This window comes from Notothenia rossii (assembly GCF_949606895.1).
Source record: "Notothenia rossii genome assembly, chromosome: 11".
Taxonomy (NCBI): Eukaryota; Metazoa; Chordata; class Actinopteri; order Perciformes; family Nototheniidae; genus Notothenia; species Notothenia rossii.
Window position 1 is genome coordinate 33,520,801 of NC_136910.1, and position 17,783 is coordinate 33,538,583.

General features: G+C 41.9%; 1 protein-coding gene across 1 annotated transcript in view; it reads right to left on the reverse strand.

The window, feature by feature from the left end:
* Positions 1–15,829, reverse strand: part of kcnt1a (potassium sodium-activated channel subfamily T member 1a) — a 115,845-nt gene extending 100,016 nt beyond the window's left edge. The window contains exons 1-2 of the mRNA XM_079659799.1: positions 15,583–15,829; positions 11,471–11,638 (exon numbers count right to left, since the gene is read on the reverse strand). Coding sequence (XP_079515925.1) covers positions 11,471–11,638; positions 15,583–15,749 — 335 coding nt within the window. The 5' untranslated portion in view covers positions 15,750–15,829. The remainder of the gene's footprint in view (positions 1–11,470; positions 11,639–15,582) is intronic.
* Between the last annotated feature and the right edge of the window lie 1,954 nt (positions 15,830–17,783).

Below are 17,783 nucleotides of genomic sequence, written 5' to 3' on the forward strand. Positions count from 1 at the left end.
GGGGGCGAACAAAAGGCCGGCTGCGCCGGACGAACCGGCCATAGAACCCCTGACGGAGGCGGCTCACCGGCTTCGGTGGCAGTGGTGGGGGAGCGGTAGCCCGACACGCTCCGCCGCCATGGCAATCACCATGGGGAAGTTTTGACGTGCAGACCTGTGCGGTGGACCCTCCTGGACGCCGGACTCGGAAGCACCAGACATCGAAGAGTCCTCCTCGACATCCTCCTCGTCGTCATCCTCGTCGTCGTCATCCTCCTCGACAAACTGGGCTGCCCGACCTGCCGGAATGGCGAAAACGAATGGCACCTCCCCGGCCACATCCTGTTCCTCCATTTCCACTACCTCGAGGTCCACCTGGTCCTCCGCCTCCTCCGGCGAGACATAATAAGCCTGGAAGTGCTCCAGACGGTGCCGGCGGCTGAGCCGTGGGAGCATACAGCAGGCATTGCAAGACGGAGACTTGGTCAGGCGGTCCGCGGCGTGGTCAGGCCCCAGACACTCAAAACAGAGGCTGTGGGGATCGGCACCTGCGATTAAGCCAGTGCATGTAGGACAGGGCCGGGGCTCAAGGAGTGGTGAGTCCATGATTTCAGTTTCTTTCTTCTCTTTCTTTCACGTTTACGTTCTCAGTTGTTTTATCCTGCTCGCTGAAGAGAAAAGGATGACAGTCAGTAGGCGAAGCCGCCTTATATACATTGGGCTTGTGCGCGCATTCAGGTAGGCCCGCCCCGAGGGGCCGGCTATGTTTATAGATATCTCAGTAGGTGAATGCTCGCATAGTATGGTTCAGAGGTAGTACCACAGACTGTATATATAAATGGATGTGGGGTCCATGACGTCACCCATAGGATTCCGCAGAGTTGCAGAGAAGCCCTTAGTAGGCAGAGTCGGCCACTAACGGCTCGACAGTGACGTCAGAGTCTAACTCCTGCCTGCTCCAGCCTGCTCCAAATAAGGGCAAAGAGGCGGAGCTGAGGCGGGACCTGCTGCTGAAGCACAAGGCGGGCTCCAAGCTCCCGATCTAGCTGAAGCTACCAAGCTAGGCTAACATGCTCACATGCTCATGCTCACTTAATAAGCCTTGTTCAACATAATTTCTTTAGCTAATACTGCAGTGGGCTGCAGTCGTACCAAGTCCGTGTTTTATACATGATGTATATATATACTAGGGCTGTCAGTCGATTAAAATATTTAATCGCGATTAATCGCAAATTAATCGCACATTTTTTAACTGTTCTAAATGTACCTTAGAGGGATATTTTTCAAGTTTTGAACACTGACAAATATTCTAATGAATAATAAACACAACAACCTCAGAACATTACAAATATTCGCCTCAATTCAACCTGGAAACTCTCTCGTACAATACAATAATACAAAACATTATGTGTGTGTGTGTGTGTGTGCGTGTGTCGGCACAGTTCCCACTGTGGGTCAAAATAATCCGCTGTGACCACGAGGTCTCACGCAGTCCCTAATCATCCACAATGTTAATTGGCCTGCAAGTGTGGAGTCTATTTTTATATAACATTACAAGACTGATTCTTATTATTACATTATATGCTCATTGTGCTCATGAGATTGCTATGACTATAGAATAAATAGACACAATCACTAATCCCAGGTTCTGATGGGTTAGATACCAACGAGGGGAATAGTCAGAAGAAAGTTTAGCTTGCAATATTGAAAGTAGCAAGGTCGAGTGCAGAGACTGAGAGAACACAAAGAGGTAGTCAGAACAGCACATCGCACCGGCCTTCACTTTGTATGGGAGCCGCGCTCCCCCGCAAAGCTAGGAAGCAACATTATGGTTCCCCACTATATCTGAAGAAACGTTAGATAAAACAAATTAGTATGATGGTGCCAGAGTAGGGAGGGACTTCCACAGGCCGGCCGAATGCTGATTGGAGGATCGTGTTGCCAAGAGACTCTATCTGAGTCTGCGCACCAACCAAAGAGAACCAAGTCTAAACCATGGTATCTCTTCAGCTAGTCTTGACCAATCATAAATGTACGGGCAACGCCCTGTGCAATAAAATGTATTGTCACACGAGGTTCGAGGCTTTTGACGGATTTGGTGGTTACAGATTACAGCTTTGCTGCCTGTGATTCCCAAAGACGTGATGAGTCCTTGGCCAGGTAAAATATATCTTTTGCTCTCTTTACAATAAATAGTTGAACTTAGAAGTTGTCTGTTTTTTCTGGAATTCTGAACCCAACACAAGCTGTCATCACCCATTTAGCGATCTTTGTTGAAAGTTGCTGCTTGTAGACGTGTCCAGGTGTCTCCCTCGCACACTTTCAAGTGTGGTCTGCTGCAAGCGGGCGGCAGGAGCGGGGCTGTCGGCATCAGCAGTGTGTTTGGATTGTATAGATGGTATTTTAAACTCGATGCGCTCTGAAACTACTGGGCGGCCGAGGACAAAAAATGCACATGCGTTAATCGCGTTAAAATAATTAGTGGCGTTAATTCTTTTTTGCGTTAACGCTTTATTAACTTCTTGGAAGTTCTGTTAGTACATTCAACCGCACAGCACGACATTTTAATTTTCTGGTATTTGTAACAATATTCCCTAAAAGGCACAATCACCACGAAAACAGCTAAAGGCTCAAGTACAGTAACTACAACTAGCTAACGTTGTAGCCTAGCAGAGTGGACAAGTTGCTGTTAGTGACCACGCCCTAATTTATGCAAACACTTCAAGACCTAATATAAATAAAAGGGTTGCGTTATAAAATAATTCATTCAACAATTAATAATCATTAAGGTGGAATCTAACTATATCCCGAATAATTTTTATTGCATCCAGGGGTAGAAACATGTTTATTTCTGCTGTAAAGTTGGGCATTTTAACATGGGGGCCTATGGAAATTCATCCTTTCTGCAGTCATCGCCTATCAGCCAATAGATGACCTGCAGTTTGTGGCACTTCCTTATTGGCGTCCGGGCTCTGCCCCGGAGTTTGCCGCTTGGGTAGTACCCATAGAGTCCAGTAGAGGGCGGAGCCTGTGTAAGATATAACAGAAAAATACCCTTCAAAAATATATTTAAAATAAGCAGCTGTCCAGAGAAAGGCTCTTCACCTGAGAGCTGCCGTCACTCATGAGCGTCCTGCAGATGTCTGTCTCCCCCCTCCACCCACCCACATACACATTACTGTGTAAGTAATGACCCTTAATTCCTTCTGAGCACACAATTACTGGCAGAGAAGGTCTGATATTAGTCATAATTCAGTTTCACATCATGGCCATGAGGTGCCGGGGGTAATGATGTCTTTGGAAATGAATAATTCTGCAGAAGTTTCTCAGGTGAAATCTTCTGGCAGCTCTGGATCGGTACTGCTTTGTCCAATGAGCTCTGGAGGTGTTCTTCAACCCCAGAGAGACCTGTTCTCTGAACACATGCCAATACAATGAGACACCAGGGATTTGACTTTAGTGAACATATTTAGTTGGCAACATTAACATCAAGTTTAAGTTAATCAACAACTAATTTACATTATTTTTTCAGGCAGAAATGACCCATCTTTACCTCGTTCCATCTCCATTATACTGCATAGATTTGTTGCTTCTCTTTGTCAAATTTAAAAAAGATTTTTGGGTTTCGCATGGGATTCATCATGAGATAATCCTCATTAGATATTTTATTAGAAAAATAAGTCAATGGACAGGAAAGTACTACTTTCCACTAATTCCACTAGTTTTGGCTACTAAATTATTTATTATTTTTGTTGTTGTTTGTGACTTTTTGTTGGACAAAATAAGCAATATTTAGAGAGAAATTCTGACATTATATATACCACACTTTTCATGATGAATTAAGAAAAAGGTTTGCAAAGAATTTGTAAATAACCGTCAGAAAATTTACTTGTTGTGGCTTAATGCATGTGACCATTTTCTGGTTGGATTAGTCTTCTAATACATTACAGATCTTTGTTTTGAAACACAAAAAGTAATTTTAATAAATCAACTTTCACTCCTTTCTGACGCCTTAAGAAATATTCGTTTACTGTGCATGGATAATGACAATCGATACGTTATATCCCATATACAGTATGTGTCCACAAAGTAAATAACTAACTGCCAGCTCTCTTTAAAGGATTACACACGCAGATATGTCTGTGCATCTCAGCAGCTTTTAGGCGCGCTCATCAAACCGCTGCTCGCAGCCCACGTTGCTTCCTCAATCTGCAAATGCATTACGTAATTTAAATAGGCTTAAGCTCAAATAAATCTATAAAATCTTCATGCGATGTTCAACCCTTGCTTCCCGTTTCAAAGCACCAAAGCACTATCATAAGGACACCATGTGTATTCCTCTAGAGACTCCATGCGGCCCTACCTCTGCCCGGCGTCCACGTGAAGCAGGTCCGACCTCCACGCACCCCCGGGGGGACTCCCCCAGGTGGGGAGGACGATCCTCGGATCCATAGTGCACCTCGCTGCGTCGTGCAGTCTCTCCTAGTCTCTCCTAGTCTCTCCTAGTCTCTACACTGGATGAGCTTCTTGGCAGCGGGCTCTACTTTCTCTACTTTAAATGATACAAAATCCAAACTCTCCAAAAACAAGGAGAATCTGTTTTTGAAAGAGATCAAAAACACGAAGCAAGTATTCGGTTAATGATTTATTTTGAGGACTGCTTATTGGAATATTTTTAGAACAGTACACAATCTCTCTCCTTTTCTCTCTGTGTTGCCACAGCAACGTTGCAATGGCCGGAATAGCCCTAAATAATATAGATGCTTCTGATGAAAGCTGTTAACACTGTGACACTGGAGGAATGTTCCCATCAAATCAGTGGATGATAAACACTGATGTGTATTTTTTATTATTCATATAAATATATAATGAAATAGATGTACAGACGGTGTCGGGCATCATCAGCTGCAGCATGTCAGAATGTAAAGTGTTTGTGACTTAAAAGCCAGTCTGTTCTTCTGTCATGAGAGCCTCTGCTGACGTTTTAGCCTCACATCTGACAGACACTTTTTCTTTTGAGTTCAGAAAATCTCCTTGCTATGAGTTCTCTAAACATAATGGAAGAACAAGACAAATGATTGGCAAGAACATTTAGAACTACTGCTCTTAAAGTGATAACACATACAGGAACTGGAGCCCGACATACAAGCCATACACACACAGGTAGTCTGATCAATCAAGTGTACACTATGGAAAAGATAACATAACAAATTAGAAACCAAAATCACACAGCTGATAAGATGGAGAAAATTGATTGCATATTGCAAAAACTTAAACTAAAATACAACTTGAATGCTTTAAGGGCCAGAACACTGATCATGTTTCCCTCTCTTTCAGTTCTGCTTACTGCGTCTGTGTAAATATGTGTATGTATATGAGTACGTGTGTATGTACAGTATATAGACATCAGTATTTTATTAATCTTTTTTATTTATTTTTATTTATTAACCTTTATTTTATGTAAAATCACGAGTTTGTATTCTGAACGAAATGCATCTGTATACGAACTAAGTCGATAAATACAAATAATTGACATTAATTCAACATAAAAAGAGGCTTTTCTCACCTCCTGTCTCCCTTCCACCTCTTTGTCTGCTCTTAATTTAAAAAGCCTAAAGTAGTCATGTAGATTACCTCCTGTATGGGTCAGAGCTTTTTGAAAATACAGAAGAGGCCACACTCCACTTTAATACATTTGGAGAGCACAGTAATTTGGATGAATGGTTAGTGGCTGATGAGTCCCCAGCGAAGAAAATAAAAATATAAGAGGGACAAAAAAACAGCGGAGAAGTAACGGGCAGAAACCCTCAACACGGAGCTGCGGTCCTTGTTACGCAGCGGTCCAGACATAGACATCAAACGGCAAAACATATCCAGTGTGCAGTTACTTTGGCATTAGGGCAGGGATATCTAGATACTTTCCAAGGTTTGACATAATGAATTGTGCTACTTTTAAAGCAAGAAACGATGTTTTCAAATCTGTAATCAAAAAGCTCCTCAAAAACGCTATCGAAGCAGTTCCTGCCGTTGCTACGTAGTTCAAGCAGTAACAACGGACCATTTTGCTTAGCGGATACATGTCATTTAAAATCAATAAAAACATTTTCTAAATCTATAAAAGCATTTCAATTAATATTTGGAGTCATATGGTTACTTTGTTGAGAATGTGGCCTTGTAATAAGCGGGATAATGTGCAGCGACTTGGTCATTATGGGTAAAAGAACACCCTTCATGCTGATCAAGATCCCTCCGCGTCGCGTCAGCACCTGATCAGCCTGTCGGCTGTTCTTTTACCCATAATGACCAAGTCGCTGCACATTATCCCTTACTTAATTCATGTTATTTTGAAGCAGTTATAACCTAACCTTACCCTACAGCTTTTTCAGTTGTGAGGTTTTGCTGCTTTTTTGTTTAAATATGTTTGGGTTTTGCATGTGATGATAAATAGTTGAAGCCCTGATATCAAATATTTAATGATAAAACTGATTAGTCAATTGACAGAAGAGAACTTTATAGCATGTAAAACTAGGCATTGATGTATCGTTGACTCATGCTCAGAGAGACTCCACTTAGCTTTGGATGTTGGAAGAATTGTTATAAACAAAGTCAATTGGACAGAAGATGACAGAAAGCAAAACATTGATGAAAACATGAACATTTCAAAATTAACCTCAGAGAAAGCGTATCTGACTTTAGATATAGACAGTTTGTCAATATTGTGCATACACACTTTTTTGTTTTTCTGCTCGTGCATGCCTGACTTTGAAAGAGGAAGCTGTGAGTGATTGATGATCCTGGGAAGATGTGTTCAGTGACATTAGGGAGTTCACAGACGCACAAAAGACTGTCCACTGAACACTATCTACCGGGGACGGACGCAGAGCCGGCCCGACCTATTAAGCGACATAAGCGGCCGCTTAGGGCCCCGCAGCCACTAAGGGGCCCCCTAGCAAAAAATATTTTTTTAAATATATATATACAAAGAAAAAACAGTACACAGTCGCCGTGATAAGTACGTTTAACTAATTGTGTTAATATGCGTAGATTGCCTACTCTCAAAGTCATGTATTATATTATTTAGTCAATAATATAATACATTAACCGTGCTTTACCTGAACCTCATCATGAGAGGATGGGAGGATTGTAATTTCCCGTGTTCACTGAATGCAACAGAGGCAAGACACCAGACCAACCAGAAAGTTAAATGGAAATAAACATCTGTCTTATTGGCTGACAGGTACCTATCCTGTGAGCTGTGACAATGTTTAAAATAAACTGTCAGTCGGACTCAGAGTTTTTGAAGATGGACATAAGAAAACATTTTCTTAAAAAAGACGACAATTCATGGTGGCTCAACAACCCCAGAGCCACCACTTGAGCCAGGTAAACAAGGTATGTAAATGTCAGTAAACTTCCAAGTTATGCGAACATGTAAGCAAAGCATAAATTACAGCTACGTTGACGTTACTTTGAATCGCGGGGGCAAGCTAAACCGTTAGCAAGTAGCTATAGCTAGCCAGATATTAAATAAACACTTTGTCATATAATCTAAATGTTATGTTTTTTAGCGTTTCAAAGAAAGATCTCTGGGAAATGTTGACTTACTGTTCGACATGAAGCTAGAAGCTACCTTACAGTACACAGTTGATCCGGAGTCCTGTCAGTTAAAGTGTTTCATAGTTAGCTTAGCTAAGCATCAACCTAGCACTGAAATACATGGATGTTATGTGACAGTATTTCTGAGAAAAAGTCAGCTGAAATGGTGGCATAGTTGCAACTGTGTGTCAACAGCCTGTTTGAACGTATTTGCAGCAGTAAATGTTGCTGTTTGGCCACTGACATTGCCATAACAACACCTGCATTTAAATGTGCAACCTCTTTTTGTGACAGATTTTTGCAAGAAATTATAATTCTTCTGAATGATATTCCTATTGAGAGCTAGTTTCTATGTGAACAATATGAGATGGACAGCCAGAGAGAATAAATGAAAAACAGTTATGAAATACTATATGACAAAACAAGAATACAGTTTAAGTGATTTGTAAAATATCCATAAAGAAAAATCGGTTTACAGTTCTGTTTCATATGGGTGTTGAGAGATGTATCCATAGATCTCTTAATTTTGCTATCAAAGTGCACCAGATTGATGCTTTTAACTTCAATATAAAAATTAAAAAAAGATCCAGGGAGAACATGCCCCCGGACCCCCCTAGAGGAGGTGAGAACCCCCCTAGAGGAGGTTAGGTCCACGGTGTTTACATGCTTATGTATACAATATGTGTGCTTATGCTAACATCATAAGACAAAAGTTGGTTCCGTGTTGTGTGTAGTGAGAACACGCTAGAGTGAGGGGGGCCCCCAAGCCAAAGCTGGCTTAGGGCCCCCAAAAGTCTAGGGCCGGCCCTGGACGGACGGCAGAGGGATTATAGCTGGTGTCTAAACAGCAGCTGGGAATGTGGAGCGCTTCATTGGGGCTATAACAGTGCTTGTTGCAAGGTGAGGGGATCACGTTTCACTCAAAGCGTTTGCAGAGCTTGTTGTTTTTCCTCGCAAATATTCCAAAAACACACTGCCGTCTCAAAGGTTTTCGGCTGCTGTAATCTCATCCAAAATTGTATTTGATCTTTACTCTCCTGAGGTCCATCTGGCAGCTTCAATACAGAATACATATCTCAAAGGGACGCACTTATGAGCATATTACAAACTCCTCGAGACGGTTCAATTCAGGCACTCTTCTTTTTTCTGCTATAACAGAAAAAAGCACACAGGTTTGTCTTTTTTTAGGATATTTGTGACTCTCTTTTTTAAGACTTTTAGAAAAGAGCTCAGCTTGCAGCGTTTCAAATCTCAGAATGAAAAAAATAAGCATAACTAAAATATCAAACATAATCGTGCTATTGATTTTGTCAATGAAATTGCAAACTAAATATAAAAGAGGAGACAGTAAGGATGAGGAAAACAGACAACAGAAGGACTGATGGTGACAAGAGCTCATTTCAAATTCTCACAGTGAATTAGGTCACAGTGTTGTTGCAGGAAAGCGTGTTTCCTGTCAGACCTTTTTGAAGTTTTGAATACATTCTCGAGGGAAATGTATCGAACACAAGCGCAGCCTTCTTCACAACCTCTAAAAAACTGCAGTGATTCAGAAACGTCCTCATTTTCAGCTCCATGGACAGCTCTACACACTCCTTGCTTTATTTTCTCATTCAAAACTGAACAAATCTAAAGAGCACTTACACCTATAACCGGATGAAAGAACTCTCCTCCTCACAGCTACAAGACATCATTGATTCCTCCCTTGCAGTGACTCAGAGAAGTTTATCGGCAAAATGGAAAGCACTTTTATCTCATCCTTTTATTCACTCCTTGGTTCTGCTTGCACATACCAACTGCCAAATATTTCCCGTAGATGGGAGAATGATTTGGGAACTGAACATATTGAAGATGATTTGCAAGCATCTATAAACTTAATAAGAACCACGTTTATATGTAACAGACTGAGGGAAACCCAGTATAACATTCTTCACAGACTGCATGTTACTCCTGTCACCTTACCTAACATAGACTGTTCCATTTCCCCTGTATGTGTTCATAGAGGGACAAGTTTCCACTGCTTTTGGGAATGTCAATTCGTATGTCAATTCGTATATTCTGGGCATTTATTCCCAGGGGAATAAGTGCGATATTTAAAAAGAAAATTAAGAAGGACCCTGGTGTCGTGCATTGTGTTGTGTTAGAATGTGTCAAATTCAATAAAGAGCATGTTTTCAACGAGCAGTCCTCCCTGTACTGCTGCTAAAGACTGCAGGAAGGTAAACCCTCCCTGCTCTGATGTTAGTTTAAAGGAAGTGCAGACACCTTCACTGAAGAGGGTCGAGGGCTCTTGAACTGAAGAGGTCCAGTAATCAGCTCTTCTGGTAGGTGAGAGCAGCATTAGATAACAGATAGATGGGATGACGTCAAATAATCGCTCACTGCTCAAACTAAAAGTTTATTTTGGATTGTGGACACATGGCAGCACAAAAAAGGAACAGAATTTGAATTTGATGTAGCTGTATTTTGAATTACTGCAAGTCATTTCCTTTACCATATAGTGTTTTAGATTTGCAACCAACGGGAAGTGTAGATAAATAGCTGATTATTTACTTTGCTTAAAGGGCCCATGTCATGCCTTACCGGTTATTACCCGTCCCCTTGTGTGTTATTAAGGTTTTTCTGCATGTAAACGGTCTGCAGAGTCACAAACCCTCAAAGTACACCCTGTAGCAAGTAAAACTCTAACACAGAATAGCCCTGTCTATGCTGCCCCAGAACGCCTCGTTGGAGATTTCTCTGTTTCCATTTGTTTCTTCCTGAGAATAGTGACGTAACCATGCCCAGGTCCAAATGGACCAATCCGTGGAGCTCCTCACACACACACATTCACAGTGAGTGTGTGCTCAGGCTGAGTTCCGCGGTGTCCTGCTGTCTCGCTGACCGAACGCAGCAACCAGGAAAACGACACCACTAACCCAGCTCACACTGTCCGCTCCTCGAGCCTCAAAGGGCGGAGCAGCGAGGCCCGCAACGTCCCGCCAACACAGCACCCAGACCCCATGCAGCATTCTCATCCGTTTGTCATTACTGGTGTCATTTTCTGGTTGCTAACAAACGACATTGTAACACATAATCACTGATGTTCTGCTGTAACGGTGGTGGACTCATCGGAACAGAGTGGGCGATCTAACCAATCAGAGCACAGTGGGCTCATGGGGGGGGGGGGGTGAGTGACAGAGAGTGAATACACATACTATACAGAGATGCTGTATGAGAAACCAATGTGAGTTTGGAACATTAAACAATGTAAATCTATTCTAGTAGACCTCAACAATGGAACTATGATCAGTAGAAATAGCTATGACATGGGACCTTTAATCTGTATGGTCTTTTTATGATATGAAAAGGTTGGATTTTTTCACTAGGTTCTACATCATGCACCCTAAAGACTCCATGAAGTCACCTCTTTTTATTGGATTTTAGAACATTTTATTTTAATTCTTATTTTTAAATTCTCATATATTTTCAATGGCTCCCATGCCATGTGACCTTATGACTCAAAGTCAATGCAGCATTGTATAACTACACGGGGCAAGTACCATTTTTTTACTGGATTTTATTGTACTTTCTGTGAATATGTTTATGGATTTCTCTCCACACAAACTGCTTGAATGTGATTGGTCAACACTACTCTGGACTACTGCATTTAGATGATCAAGTGTATGGATAAAGAAGGGAAGCCAGCGTTGATTGAAAGTGTGCATCTGACAAAAAGGTCACTGGCCAAACAGATCATGAGGTTATTGTTGCAGCTTTAAAGCCTTAACAGCAGTGCATTAGTAGGCCGTTAAACTCTGGTATGTCTCTCACAATTTCTAATTTGTTTTCACTTTGCACATCACCAAATACACAACATAATCTGAAGGTGTCTGTCTCTTTGTCTGCTGCCTACCTGTCATCATTCTGGAAGCTCTGGTCCCCGAGCAGCAGGTCTCGGAAGCGGAAGCGGGGGGGCAGCGGAGGCACCTCTTCGCTCTCTTGCTGCTCCATGTTAAGGGCAGAGATGTCCAGGATCACCCCACTGCTGCTGCTGTGGGTCTGGAGAGGAGCTGAGGAGGAGCTGCAGGAGAGAGAGGAGGACAGTAAAGGAGCAGGAAGGAAATAAAGGGAGAAGAGGAGGAGAAAGCAACTAGGAGGACAGGCAACGCTGTAGAGAAACAAGGAGCAAGGGGTGGGAAAATGCAGAAAGTCTGATGCGGAAATGCAGAAAAGTAAAGGAAATGGGAAAGAAGAAAGATAGCGTCACAATCTGAGAGAAATTGTTTTCGCCCGGTAAGAAGTCTCTGAGCCTCGGCGCCTACTCATGTAATTATCCTGAAGGACAGACGTGTGACATTGGTGACTGCAGATGTTGAGTCATCTCTTCCAGGTCTTATCCAATCACAGTCTGTGTATCAAGCAAAGAGAAACACAGTACAGTGGGATGTGTGTGTGAGTTGGTGAAAGGAATCACATAACTTAGACACCCCAAGTTGAGAGATGTTTTATCCTAAAACTTTTGATAAACTTTTGAGTGTTTTGCCTTATACCTCCTTGCATCCTTTGCTTGAATATTGCTCATCAAGGAGATGCAACAGATGTATGTTACGATTCAAATGAAGTGTTATGGTGTTAAAGACTGCTGATGATGAGTCTCCAGTAAACAGATCACAAAGTCTTATCAGCTCTAACCCTCTCTCCCCTCACTCTGCCTGTTTGCTAAAGCCCTCCATTAAGCTTGTCAAGGCGACTGCATTAAAGATGAAGGCTACATTTCCCATGAGGATAGTGAAATCCATCTATCAAACAAAAAACCCAAGAGCGACAGTCTCATAAAACACACCGGAGCTTACGGGTCATTTAAGGCATCCGAGTTCTCACAAGAGAGAAGACAATGCTAAGAGTTTTTATGGTTGCAGATTGTATGCCAAACAAAACATTAGTTTGTCTTCCTTGGGACTTTAATGGAAAAGTAACACGAACGTCCCAAAGAAGAAACAGATGCAGAGTTGAACACATTACAACATTATTTAATATGTTGAGTTGCAGGCACGTGCACACATAGACATCAAAGTGGGCTTGAGCCCCTGCCCTTTTTTTTGGGGTGCTTTCTTTTCTTCTTTTTTTCTCTCCAATAAATGAATATATATCTACTGCTGTTTGCACACAGTTTCTCTTTCCAAAAATATATTGATTGAATACAAAAGGAAAATATCAGGTCAGGAGATTAGACTGTGAAGTTCCGATGCTCTCTCTACCCTCCCTCCCTCCACGTCTCGAGCACAGCGGTGCGGACATCGGCAGTCACTTCAGACAGACAGGTAGCAGCACCTCCCACCTTACAGTCACTTGACAGACAGGTAGCAGCACCTCCCACCTTACAGTCACTTCAGACAGACAGGTAGCAGCACCTCCCACCTTACGGTCACTTGACAGACAGGTAGCAGCACCTCCCACCTTACAGTCACTTCAGACAGACAGGTAGCAGCACCTCCCACCTTACAGTCACTTCAGACAGACAGACAGGTAGCAGCACCTCTCCCACCTTACAGTCACTTCAGACCGACAGGTAACAGCACCCCTCCCACCTTACAGTCACTTGACAGACAGGTAGCAGCACCTCCCACCTTACAGTCACTTCAAACAGACAGGTAGCAGCACCTCCCACCTTACAGTCACTTAACAGACAGGTAGCAGCACCTCCCACCTTACAGTCACTTGACAGACAGGTAGCAGCACCTCCCACTTTACAGTCCCATGTTATGCCGGCTTTTCTTGGCTTATTTTGAAGGTGAGTGGTGATGAACAAATTACTAAACTGCCAGTGCCTCGAGTTTACAGCTAATTAGCTAAAAGACAAAAACAAATATTTTAACTAAGGTAGGCTACTAGCTAATGGGTAAGTTAGCTGAAGGTATAGCTAAGGCAATTTACCATGGGCATACAGGCTAATGTACTGTACTTAAGGGGAGACACTACAGGTGAATACAGTAAAATGTGTATCTATAATAACGTCATCACAATCGCCACATTGATATGCAAATTAGGCGTTAACTAGGCCTAATTAAAATGCGCAATTTTGCATGGAAGGCATTTCAGGTGAAAAGGATAAAACAAAACAAAAATCACCGCACAACTTCCCCAGATAGTTACTTAAGTCAAGTCAGTATTTCCCCTGAAATGTTATGTTTAAATGCCGATTAGCTTTAAATCTATAGATAACTTCAGACATGGTAGTAAAACGAACACCATTTTTATGTGTTTCTTTGAAGTTGTCTTTTCATTAGACTGAAAGAAAACATGGAAACAAAATAGACCAAAAATAACAACATTTACAAGTACATGAAAAAACTATCTTTTTGCCTGTAATGTCCTTAAACAGTCATTCATAATTTTGATTGATGGCTGCTCATTTAATAACTATTACTTTTACTATTTTGTTGTTTGCTCTTGTGCTTAGTGAATACTAAAGAAGACCATTGTCTCTGTGTTAGCTGATTCTTTTGTAGAATTATGTTGAGTATTAAAGGTCCCATGTCATGGCCATTTCTACTGATCATAATTCCATTGTTGAGGTCTACTAGAATATATTTATATTGTGCAATTTTCCAAAATCACATTGGTTTCTCATACAGAATCTCTGTATAGTACGTGTATTCACTCTCTGTCCTACATGCCCACCCGCAGCCTGGCTGGGAGTTTGTGTGTGTGCTCACACACCGACTCACAGCCTCGCCGCGTCCCGCCGTCTCAGGGAGGAGAAATCGGCACTGCTGCAGCTGAGAAAAGATCGAGTGTGTGAGGAAGTCCGCTGATTGGTCAATTTGGACCAATCCACAGACTTAACGTAATGGCTCCGCAGACGTAACTTAATGGCTCCACGGATTGGTCCATTTGGACCAATGGGTCCATTTGGGTATGGGCACGTCACTGTGCCCAGGAAGAAAAAGAGAAATCTCTAACGAGGCGTTCTGGGGCAGCAGACAGGTATTTTCTGTGTTTGAGTTTTACTCGCTACAGGGTGTACTTTGAGGGTTTGTCACTCTGCAGAGCGTTTACATGCAGAAAAACCTTCATAACACACAAGGGGATGGGTAATAACCGGAAAAGCATGACATGGGACCTTTAAACAATTGGTTGAGTGTCAGGGTATTAAAATTAATCGGTCAGTAAGTCAGAGATGCAACTATATTTAACTTTTTTATTTTTTTTTATTTTTAAAAGTGGACCTATCATGCTATATTTGAATAATATAGTGTAGGACCATACCTATATAAGGCATATTTATACTTTTTATTTTTCAAAATACCAAACAGATCATGCATTTTAGCCATTCCTCATTTCGCTCAATTTAACACTGTCTTTGCATGGGCTGATTCTGTGAGAACAGCATCATCTACAGGCCTGGCATATGCGTTTCCAGTGCTTTCGAACGGCAATGTACGTGGCTGTCTCCTCCTGATTGGTGAAGTTGGCCCAATAGCCGTAGCGCCACTTTTGTGACGTCATAGAAGTGTTCAAATCTGGATCAGTCTGTATCAGATCCGTTGCAGCCCCTTTTTAAGAGATTTGGGTATGGAGGAAAATAAAGAGGGTTGTGTTTTCTGACACTTGGTGAGTTCCCTGGAACACCGGGGACACATATTCATGTATAAAAGACGTACAAAAGTGCATTTTGCATGATAGGTCACCTTTAAATTAGTATGGGAAGTACCCTTTTTCTCACTTGAGCTCCTGCCCCCCAAAATGTCAGTGCACGTCCCTGTTGAATTGAGTTGCATTAGTATATTTGCAGGAGATAATGGTCTGTACTGGCAGCTGGGACACAGCATGGTGACAGCAGAACATGAGCACACAGTGTATGAATGGAGCTCTGCAAATCACTGATACAACAAAAAGGCATGTTTTCACACAAAACAAAGATATGACTCACTTTTCATAGTTTATGCATCTGAAGCATGACTGTCCACATGCATTATGATAGTTAAAGTTTGCACCCCGACTTTCCCCTGTGTTTTCTCTTACCGTGGCTTGTGGTCGTTCACGGTGCCATCGTCGTGCACAAATGTCTGGTTCACGTAACATTCACTGCACATTTTGGCCGGAGATTCGGCGCTGCCGTCGGACTGGAGAGCTGCGGTGGTCGGCGTCGAGTCTCCCTTTACAAAGTCTTCTTCCTGGGTTAATTGCATCGGAGGGTGATCTGCCAGAAAGGAGTACAGACCCGGAGAGAAGGGGAAAAAATGATGATAACTGCTTCGTTTTGGATGCTCCCTTCACCTACTCAGGTGCATGTTGGAGGAAGAGTTTTTCAGCACACGCAGATGGAGAGGCTGCAAGAAGTGACCCCCGGATGAGGAACTCTATCTACAGACCAACTAAAAGATACAAATGTGAAGATGTGTCAGTGAGTGAGGCTGATAGGAGGGGAGCAGAGAGGTCTGCAGCAGGAACATACCGGAGCTGACTGAGGTATCTGAACAACTAATCGCATAACTGTTGAATTACCACATTCACCCTGGAGCTCAGAGAGGGATCAGCGCCACCTGCTGGAGGACAGGAGTCTGTCCAGTTCTCTGGGATGGAAACATCAGTTCCAAATGGGAACAATACGATTAAGATGTCACACAAGAGAAAATGATGTTCAGCCTAAAATGAATCACGAAATGACATTATTTTAAAAAGCACAGCTGATTCAACACTTGAAATAAAAAAACACTATGAGCTACAACAGGTTATTATTCACCCCAGCGCATATTGTTTTTATCATGCAGACCTATCTATAAATGTAAAACGGAGCCTTAATAATGTAGAATCCATAGCAGATGTTTTTTACATAAAAATGTGTTGGAGAGATGATCCCTCCTGACCTTTCACACACATGAAACCCCAGAGGAATCTCATGCTCTCTGAAGAAATATTATCCCGAGTTAAGGCTGCTCTGGGGATAAGAGATAATGCTGACGGTGCATCATTCAGTGCAGAACCACAGCCTCACTTTGGTAAATCCTAACAAGAGAAACAGCTGACATGTTCAGACAAACTGGGTGTACAAATGTTTTTGCAATATTAAATGGTTTCAGTGTCTGTTTTAGAAATTCATCTCTCAGCAAAGAGCCAAAATCACTAAGCGACAGTGATGAAAATGAAATAAAAATATGTGAGAAGGGAAAGAAGCCGAATGACATCACGCTCACAGAACTGCGAGAAGGAGAAATACAAATAAGACGTCAGGAGGAAAGATTGACTGAATGGAGGTTTCATTATTATTATTTTTGCCTATTTGATGACGCAAACTGGAGAAAGTATGGAGGAGACGTGGGAGAGGAGACTGATTCACTGAGGTGATGGTGGCATGAGGTTGAAGAGTTTAAACATCATGATGGATGTTTGGGATTGAGTCAGGCTGTGACTGGAGTGGGAAGTATTTTTCTTTCATTTTTCTGCTAATAGGAGTCACATCTGTGATATTATCCCAGCAGGGTATGGGTTATGCCAGCAGATTCAAAGAAAATGTTGTATATTTTCATAGAGCCATGTTACTTTTATATGATTATTTGGGTTCTTTTCTTTAGGTTAGCCTACTTTTAATTGTCATAATGCAAAACTTGAAGGATGTGGTTATAACACAAGAGAAAGCCTGAACCTGCACAAGAAAATATTGTATGCAAGTATTGGCATCAGCATCTGCTTAAAGGGGCCTACACTGCTCATGTTCAGGTTCATATCAGTATGTTGTGCCTCTACTCTTCATGTTTCCATGATTTAAGGTTCAAAAGGTTTCTTTTCAATATCTCTGTAAAGCGATTTTGAGCACCTGTAAAAGCGCTAACAAAATAAATCTATTTTATTATTTTATTATTATTAAAAGAGTCTTCCTTTTTCTCATACTGCCTGTGCTGCAGATAACTTATATTTGCATTATCACCCTTGTTAGTTATGTGTTATATATGCTTTGCCAGTTGCCACAATGTTGACATAATAATTTTCTGACACACTTTTACATTTAACACCATGCATGCACTTACCAGTTACGGGGATCAATAAAGGTTTTTCTTATCTTATCTTACCAATCAAAAGCATTAATGTATGAAATTCAGTGTTGAACAACAAAACAGGATCAGTCTTTGTGATGGGCTGCAGGATTTGAAAGAGCTCAAATGTCCAACTGTATCTGGCACATCTTCCATGATGGCCCATTTGATTCTGAAATGAGCCTCTCTCCC